Source organism: Perca fluviatilis, chromosome 19 (assembly GCF_010015445.1).
Source record: "Perca fluviatilis chromosome 19, GENO_Pfluv_1.0, whole genome shotgun sequence".
Taxonomy (NCBI): domain Eukaryota; kingdom Metazoa; phylum Chordata; class Actinopteri; order Perciformes; family Percidae; genus Perca; species Perca fluviatilis.
The window spans coordinates 14682654-14692481 of record NC_053130.1 but is presented as its reverse complement, the minus strand read 5'-3'; the positions used below and the strand labels follow the sequence as shown (position 1 = coordinate 14692481).

Below are 9828 nucleotides of genomic sequence, written 5' to 3'. Positions count from 1 at the left end.
GAAAGTGCAGATATATTAGATTTATTTTATTTGTAGGGCAAACATTTGCACAATGTGTGCAGCTACATACTTAGAGATGTGTGGCCTTGTTATAACATATTGTGAGAGAGAGAGAGAGAGAGAGAGAGAGAGAGAGAGAGAGTAATGAACAATGACTGCCATCTGCAGACAGTTGTGTTGAACTGCTATAATAATTATTATTCAGGTTCAAACAAAATGTAAAATAAACTGACATGAGCAAAAATCTCTTTAGGTTATTAACACAATGTTTTTAACAAAGCTAACATTAGACTAGTGCCAATCATTGACATATATAAAAGGTGACAATCCTGTTTATTGAGGTTGTTCAATAAGCGTGTCCGGGCATGCGCGCTCTTTTGGGAGGCAGAGGTCTGCGTGCTGAGCGAGCCAATCACAGTTTAGATAAACACAATATTGCGTCACTGTTATTGTCGTAGCTTGAGCTTCAGCTGCTTTGAGATATTTCGCCACCATTTCGCTTATATTTAGGCCTCTATAACTGCGTTAACGAGTAGACCCGCACATTATACCAGTACAATGTCGCTCCAAAAGGACATTTCATCGGACGAGAGTTTGCAAGGTAAAGTATGACGTCAATCAAATAAACAGCTTGTAGCTCACAGTGTTAATGCTAGCGCTAGCAGATAGTTAAGAAAACACGAGGTAACTAACGTTAAAGCCTGACCTGAAAAGTCGAGGTAAAGCTTAACACTACTACATTATTGTATCGATCGATAGATCACATAGCCCAGCACCCAGTTAGTTCATGAGGCTTATCTGCAATGTTGCAAAATCAAAATGCCTTCAAGCCAAGGACATTGTATTTGTTGTTCTACTGAAGCCCTAGCCTGCGTGGCAGTCCCAGCCTAAAAGGCCAATAATACCGCACTGGACACCCATCAGATTTAATGTGTTAAGACTGTTTATTTTATTTAAGGTTCCTGGGTTGAGCTGCATTTTAGTGGTACTGGCTCTCAAAGTACCAGTCACCACGGAAGCCAGGAGCAAATCCCCACGTCTATTCAGGAGGGTGACGTGGAGAAAATGCTACTAGATGCACAGCACGAGTCGGGCAAAAACAGCTCCAAAGGAAGCTCTCAATGCAACAGGTATGTGGGGGAAAGGGAAGCACAGTTTGTGTTTTTTTTTATACGTTGTGCAATACATGTGTCTTAAGTGACCAACGGTTCCCTTATGTGTTGTCTTTTTCACAACAGCCCACTTAGAGCCCAGACCCCCCTTCTTCTGTGGAGAGGCTCAGAGGCAAACAGCTCACAGGTATATTTGTTGTCACCACTGACCTGTATCAAAGTCTAATTAATTACGTGTAGTTTTATTAAACAGTTCATATTATGTTTTACTGCATACTGTTGTTTTTAAATATCAGTGATGGCAAAATGTTGCTTGACTGTGTTTTTAGTCAGATGAAGACTTCCAAGAAAGAAGGCGGGAAGTAGAGAACATGATGAAGAAAAATGCTGACTGGATCTGGGACTGGTCTAGTCGACCTGAGAACAATCCACCAAAGTATGTAGCCATTTCAGTGGCGTTAACTTGGTGTCACTACCTGATGTGAGTCGAGTGCAGATGTGAGTTGCGCATGCGTCACTATACCGACTTCACGCAGATCTGTTTTGCTGTTAGCCACACAATAATGAGATAGGTACATTACATAGCAGTAATTTATTATTTAGCGTAAGGCATCACATTTTCACGGCATGATCCCTGATGTCAGTTCTAGATTAGAGGCTGAAGTAGCCTATAAGAACCTGCCAACAAGAGGCTTCTGTAATGTCAATGCAATAAAAATGGACCTACATAACGAAGTTCATTCACTGCTGGCTACAAGTTAGCAATCAAACACAACAAAGGCTGTCATTTGAATGGCATTTTGAGCTAACGTTAGCAATCAAACAATCATAGATAGCTAAAATGTTTGCCGGATCCCTTGGCGTTATGCCGTAAACCGTTTAAATCTGAGCACGCGCAACTCACATCTGCACTCGACTCACATCGGGTAGTGACACTCAGTTAACATAATTATTATTTATTATTATTTTTTAACCTTTTATTTATTCAGGTAAGTCGATTGAGAACAGATTCTCATTAGCAACGACGACCTGTCGCATTCACACAGTTACACATTCAGACCTGGAAGCTGCCCAGTACAACCACAGTCTGATCTGCTGGCCACTGAGCAGCTCCACTTGAGCGGTTGAGGTAATGAGGGAGGGACAAGCTGCTCTTTCACTTTCCCCACCCAGATTTCATCCTGTCAGTCTGGGGATTGAACCGGCGACCTGCCGGTCACAAGCTCGCTTCTTTAGCCTTTAGGCCACTACTGCGGTTATTCCTAGATTTAAGACCAAAATGTGCTGTTACACAATTATATAGCAAATTGTCTATGACTATGAACCATGTGAATACAGTACAATTTAGATGCACACGTAATCACCACCAACATGAAAAATGGCAGTGATTACAGTGATGACAGAGCTAACAGGAATAGGAAATTGTTAACTCTGTTGGGCTAATCTCTTACACATATAAGCCTAAATATATTTATTTCATGCTGTGATTTGTAATTGTAATTCATAGAATGAAAATAGATGTCTGTGTGAGCAAAGGTGTTGGTATGACATTAGACTGGCGCTCATTGATTTTAATGTATTCAAAACTGAAAAATTAATGTGCTTCTCCATAGGGAGTTCCTGCTGAAGTACCCTAAGCGCTCAACCTCTCTCAGCATTAGGAACACCAGCGTCATGAAGAAGGGTGGTGTTCTCTCTGCTGACTTCCTGAAGCTTTTCCTTCCTTCATTAATCATTTCTCACATACTCGCTGTTGGCATAGGGTAAGCAACATTATTTCATCTCTAACTCTGGCAGTATGTCAAAAACTAAAAAAATTCAATGAGAACCTCTTTGAGGACATTGCAGAGGGGTCCTTAAAATAATGTTTGAAGCCCAGATTTTTGACCACATACAGATGAAAAATGTACTTGGTGTTTTTCAAATAGTGTTTAGAAACATTGCTGTTTAAAACTGTTGATCCACCACCAAAAATCTAAACCCAACACTGGAATCACTCTCAAATTGATTGACAGGCCATTTAATGCAGAGATTAAAAATAGACAACCACTAAATTATTCATGTTGTGTTGATGCAGTTAAAGGTCTGTTTGCTATCTGTGTTGTACTGTGACAACACCTTGATCTTACTTCCATGAACCTCAAACATACAGAATAGAGCAGTATTGCCACAACAAGAAACAGCAGTTCCAAAGCCAAAATGTCCAGTAGCCAGTGGCAACCCATAGGGTTTCCTCATGTTCAGTGTCTCAGATTTTAGTAGGTTAACAGTACAAATAAACTACTAGTGTGCTCAGGGCTTTGCGTCTAACCCTGAGAGTAAACGGGCCACTCTGGTGTGTCCCATATTTTGTCTTCAAAAATGCAGAGCATAAAACTTGCTTTATTTGGAAATTCTGTTTAGTACCAGTAGTGTCCGTCTCTAGAGCACTACTCCAACACAATATTTTGTGTCAATGAGCTGCTTTAAAAATACATATGATGGCACAGATGTATTTTCTAGTGACAAACCTAGATGATGATGTAAATGTATCAAATCCCAGCTTCAGTGTATTTATAGTGATATATATTTCTGCAGAATTAAAAAATGTACCCAGATTTGTTGTGTATAGTCTGCTCTCAGCACTGTCTTATTTTACATGTTTGTCTCTCTTCTTTTAGGATATATATTGGGAAGCGTCTAACTTCCCACAACACCTACTAAGTAGGATGGTGGTGTGTTGCGACACCTTCTTGGCATGCCTTAAAATGGGACCTTCTGATGACATAGAGAGATGTGGCCATGTGACACGGTCCAATTTGATTGAGTGCCCCACTTAGCTCACACCAGCGTAGAGTTAAGGATCTGTTATTGCTCTTTCATGGTGTTAACTCCTGAACACAACAGTGACCAGTCCTATGCTCCTTGCTGTAGTCTTTATCCTGGCCTCAAGATGACTGTTTTGCTGCTTCCTGCTCCTTAAATCTGCACGTTAGGGAACTAATATATATAAATTGATGTTTTTTTTTTGTCCAAGGGATCATTAGCCTAGTGTTAACTTGATTGCTTCCATTACTGATTGCTGTATATTGTGATTATAAGAAAACATTAAGCACTGACATGGTCCATTTTGTTCATCCTACACAAAATAAAAGTTGGAAATATACTTATGGCCCTGATGGATTTATAAACCAGTTAATATGTAGACACATGGATTTATCAAAGGAAAGGACCACATGCAGATGAACACAATTAAAATTTTTATTGAACTTTGGTCAAAATAATAAACAAGTGAATACATTGCCACCATGTTAGGAATCAATGGACAAAGACAATGCATTATTATGGGTTTGTTTTAATGTCATCAGTATATGTTGTGTAGTCAACCTTCATTTCTGCATTTACAACTACGTAGATAAGATCCACATTTGCAATATGCGGTTCAAATTTGGGTGACAACCCTAATAAATGAATAAGGGCACATGTATGAGGCCTGTCTGAATTTCCTACTTATTACATGATTAGGAGGCACTCTATCACAAACTGTATAGTGTGCAATTTACCTCCTTTGTGTTTTCATAGACAGCCACATATAGCAGCAGTATATGAGGACATAACTCTATAAAATAGGATTTACAAATAATGCACATGAGGTTTGTAAAACATTTGGGGACATAACTTGTAGCTGTCACTGATAGAAGTAGGTATTAAGGCTGCAGATTCCCTTTGTCCTGGGCGCCATCTTGTGCCATGTAGTTTCCAGCCTGCACCCTAAAACATGGTCAAAAACTTAGAAATTAATCTCTTGACACAAACACATTATCAGTTGTCTCCAACAGTGGTTCTCAAACCGGTCGCCCCAAATAGTATTTCCATAACAAGTTTGCTTGAGATCTGCTCAAAGACAGTGGTATGACTGGACATTTGTCCACCTCTCTACAACATAAGAACATGCAAAGCAATAAACATGTTTTAATACATTACTTCTAAATTTAAAAACACATCTGTAGTTTTAGTTTCTTTTATTATGTGGATGACAAGGTGTACTTGAGTAGATACAGTCAGTGAAATTATGTCACCGTATTGACTGGGGTAAAGTAAGAGGAGGGAGGGGGAAGAAAAGAAAGAAGTCCACTTTCCAAATTCATGGCCTCTTCCACCAGTAGTTTGGCCTGAATACATGGCCAATGGGGGAATGTTACAGTTAGGCTCATTGGCCATTAATCCGTGCTTCAGAGGGCCCAAAATCTTTGAGATGATGTTACAACTTTGACAAGACGTCATTTTAAGGGCTTCCAAGAGTTCTGTCATTAAATCGTGAAATGAAGGCTTAAAATGTCAACACAAACACCAACGTTCAAGAGTTTGACCTCTAGGGAGTGCCATTCCGTCAATTAGACCCAAATTGGGCTTTCTGGGTCGGGGGGCACGTTGATTGCCCTGGTGCCAAAGGCAAAAACAACCTAAGCTCAGATTCAAAATAAAACAGGCCTATGGATCAACCTCCTGTGGCAAAAAAAAGTAGACACGTGCTTTCGAATTCTTCACCAGGAGGACAACAAGGCTGTTTCTTCTTATACAGATAGACAAGTAGTAGGCTTAACTACACAGGTACGGTAAAAGCCCTATCCTCTGGAGCCCCAAATCTTCTAGTTGATTTTGTCCTGGAAAATGTACAAGTTGTTGGTGGCTGCCACAGCTATCACGTTATCTTTGGGGTGCCAGGCAGTGTGGAGGATCTTCTTGTTGAAGTCCAGGCTGTCCACGCTGATCTCATCCTTCTTCCTCTTGCCACCAGTGGACACTTTGCGTGGTTTGAGCGTAGCCCGTGGTTTGCTGCTCTCCCGGGACGCCTCCAGTGTGATGTCCCGCCTGGTGTTGCGGTCAAACATTCGGAAGAAGTTGTTGTAGGAGCCAGTCATGATGGCACTGATGGAGAGAGAAAATTAAAATGGTCAATTATCAAAACACAATGCCACCAGTTATTGATTTTGACATCTAAAAAAAAAAAAAAAAAAAAATTATAAAAAAATGAAATACTACAAGACACTGCAGAAAATGCTATCCTATGCAAGAGAAAGGACACATACCTGTCACTGCCATTCCAGCAGCACTCAAACTTGTCAAAGATGCAGTCATTTTCATACAAGGAGCAGAGCTTACTGCGAAGGTATTCATGGACCTGAAACAAAACACATTACTTAACCTAAATATTCACTTGAGCTGCAAGTCTTCATCTTTATGGATATAATTTGAGTGTAAAAGGGGTCCTGCTACACAATACTTGACCTGAGTTTTGCCTTTTTACATCAGTGAATGGTTTTACTTAGAATTTGCTAACAGAACAGCCCTCAGATTGCTTGGCTAACCAGACAGAGGCTACTATTTTTGTGAGTCACGAGGCGCTTGCATGCCAGTTGTTGAAGGGAACATATCCTTTTGTATTTCTCTGACCTTGTCTTCATCATCATTTTTATATAACAATTTCATTTCTGGCTTCAAGAAAATAGGTTTGCAAATTGATGTGAATTTAAAAGGAATACAAATTTACAGTAGCAGGCGAGGGGTACACAGCAGCACAACAAGCTTATTGTTATATGCTTTGGGGAAAATCCTGATCACAAAACTACAATGTAGTGCTTATTTTTTTTCTCACATAGGGTTATTGTCCGTTATATATCAAGTCACTAAAGAAGCATGTTTATGCACCTGATACGTCTCCACTGGCCTGTTCTCCATGTTGAGGTCCCAAACTTTGACGGAGAGGTAGTCACGTGTCATCATATAGCGTCCGCTGTGACTGAACTTCACGTCCGAGATGGAGGAGATGATCTCAGAGAAAAAGGATCGGCTGCTTGGATCCTCTGGCTCCTCAAAGACTGAAAAAAAGTTCTTATTTCTAGATTTATTCCCAGAATGTCCTTTTAATTAATCAAAAAAAACCATCTTAAACAATCTGGAACATGTCAAACATTAAATACTAATCACTATTTACCACATTTTAAAGTAATCACCATCTTGAATTTTCAAAAAGTCAAAAAACCCTAAATGTTATCAATTTATAGTAATATACAAATGAAGAAAAGCAGGATAAACGGTTTATGAAACTGTATAGTATTTTTTCATAAATTACTAAATCAACATTTAGATAAATTAATTTTCCACTGAGATCCTAATTTATTCACCAAACATAGCAGCACTTACACTTCGAGTGCCTATCACAGAGTGCCGCTGCTCGCATGTCACACAGGCGGATGGTGCCTTTGCTACTGCTGTACACAAATACATTGCATTGGTGTGGATGGCACTCAGCAGCTGTGATTACTTCTGTCAGTTCCTCCATGTTGGCGGGCTTGATGTCTACAATATCTGGGAACACACTGTTAAGGAACAAGCAGTCTTATATTTTCTTATGATACAATGCAGAGACTATTGGCCTATTAGCCACATATCTAATATCTCTTCTGATGAAGTAAAAAAAGGATACTAAAACTTCTGTCTGTGATTTCCAAGTGCCATAGATTTATTCTTAGGTCATCTGCAGAGAGGTACGTTTCATGATCACTATTTACAGAAATGGAATTAATGTGATAGGTGTGCGCATTTGCAAAGATCCTCCGTGGGCTTGCTTCTACCATGAGATCCATTGGCATCAGTACTGGTACCTGAAACATACAACATGCATTTTTAGACCAGATTCACAAAAAGCCATGTTCAAAAATTAGACAGGTCTGATTGAACATACCCGTAAAGAAGTGATTCTAAAGGGGTCTCTGAGTCGTCCATCTTCATCTTTCAGGTTGTAACCTTCTGCTCTTTTATCTCGTTCACTTATTTTCCACAATTTGATAGTTTTATCTGAGAAAGTAACACAGATAAGAAAGTTGAAAAAAATGTAGAGGTGAAGAACAATTATCTGATAGAGATCATTAATTATATCACCAATCAACCAAAATAGATAGATAAAAAGTAAACTCCTACCATTTGTCGAAAGTAGAAAGTGAGCAGCATTTTGTTGGGGTAGCCATCTTATTTTATTAATTTTTTCCTCAATTTCTAAACTTTTCAAATAGTCAAATTCTGGCTCGTGACTCTGAAAAGTGCTATAGACGTTGTACTCCCCACGCAGGTGTGGACGATTCTTAGACTGAAAACAAACAAGTCACAGGGTATATACATTATCATTGCAACAGAGTCAGCATATAACCTCTTGACATAATACTGACGATGGAGATACTCATCTGTCATTCCATATAGATCTTACCTCCTGTTCATGTTGAAATATCACTACTCTGCCTCCTTTATCTCCAGTTGCAAGCAATTCTCCAGAATAGTTGAACTCAACTGTTGAGATTATGTCAGCTGAAATGGACACAAATCAGAGTGAATCACCCCTAACAGCTCAGCTTTCACGATGATAGTTCTGATGACAGCTAGAACCATGCTACTGTGTTAGACTGCAGACTGGGGCCAGAGACATTTTTACTGAAACATCAGGTATACTGACAGCCAAAGACGCTCAACATGTACACCCATACCCATTCATGTATGAATGAATGAAAACAAGCATGATGTCACTCGACAATTTATGGACGCAGCACATTGACGTCATGGACACGGTCGCTCCCCTTTAATAGCTCAGCCACCACCTAGCTAGCATACAGCTAGCTAGTGACATACAGTGAATTACAGAAGAAAGGGCGTTTGTGCAACTAATCCACAAACTCACACCAATCACGACAGCCGTCTTATATTTAAAGCTGTGCGACCATCTAGCTACCGTGCATCTCATGTGAAGGCCACAGAGCATCATCATTAAACCATACAGCTAGCGACCCATCGTTTTAGCCTAGCCGCCAAGCTAACGTTAGCTACATACCTTCCGCAACATCTTCATCTATCGCTCCTTTCACTTGAGAGAAACACCACTGGAAATCATTTCCTCCTGCAACTCCTGTGAAAAGAACACCGCGTTAGTTTGTATCTGACTCGCGTTTCGTCTGGCGATAAAATGACCTGACAGTGACACAGTTTGACAACTAGCAACTTAGCTTGCCAGCGCTAACGTTGGCAAGCTAACTTGCAGATTCAGGCCATCACACACACCAAGTGAGGTGGGTCCTTTTCCTCCCTTCAAAAGTAGCTTACCCGCCATTGCTTCATGTAGCAGCTCTTGCTGTACACGACTTCCAATACTTTATCAACCAATGCGGCTTGCTCGGGGAAATAGGTAGCATCCACAATCAGTGTGAAGACTCGGGTCCAGATCTGTCAAGACCACGGAAATTATCCGTGATTTTTTTTTTTTTCTTCCAAAATGGCGCACAGTACATGGAGAAATGACGTCATGCACACATGCCACATCCTGGCTCCATCCATCCGCCTGAGCATCATATTATAAAATGTGCATTGAGTCTTTATGTTCATATACATTCAACTTTATTTTATTACATTACATATTAATACCTGCTTATATAGCCTGTTAAAGCCAATTTGGCGGTCTTCGGATGAGTGGGATAACTTAAATGTACACATCAGGATGTACTAAGTATTTTGATTAAAGTTGAACTAAACCAAATCAAATAAACTAGATAGAAATAGCCAGCATAAAACAGCATGGACATTTTTTCTAGTCTTATATTCATTGGCCAGGTATGTATCATTAATTAGCACGATATAAGTAATTGCTAAAGTTCTTCCAGAGATAAAAGTAAAACACATGAACTTCTATTAATAA

General features: G+C 39.8%; 2 protein-coding genes across 2 annotated transcripts; one reads left to right on the top strand and one right to left on the bottom strand.

The window, feature by feature from the left end:
* Positions 1-424: 424 nt before the first annotated feature.
* Positions 425-4257, top strand: bnip4 (BCL2 interacting protein 4). Its single transcript, XM_039783446.1, has 6 exons — positions 425-601; positions 959-1130; positions 1239-1299; positions 1442-1548; positions 2726-2875; positions 3773-4257. The coding sequence occupies exons 1-6, from the start codon at positions 559-561 to the stop codon at positions 3813-3815; spliced, it is 576 nt and encodes a 191-aa protein (XP_039639380.1). The 5' UTR covers positions 425-558; the 3' UTR covers positions 3816-4257.
* Positions 4258-4430: 173 nt separating this feature from the next.
* ppp2r2d (protein phosphatase 2, regulatory subunit B, delta) lies at positions 4431-9415 on the bottom strand. Its single transcript, XM_039783441.1, has 10 exons — positions 9240-9415; positions 8971-9045; positions 8356-8453; positions 8073-8238; positions 7837-7949; positions 7579-7756; positions 7296-7460; positions 6801-6970; positions 6182-6273; positions 4431-6020 (listed from the first exon to the last, which is right to left on the bottom strand). The coding sequence occupies exons 1-10, from the start codon at positions 9244-9246 to the stop codon at positions 5741-5743; spliced, it is 1344 nt and encodes a 447-aa protein (XP_039639375.1). The 5' UTR covers positions 9247-9415; the 3' UTR covers positions 4431-5740.
* Positions 9416-9828: the final 413 nt, after the last annotated feature.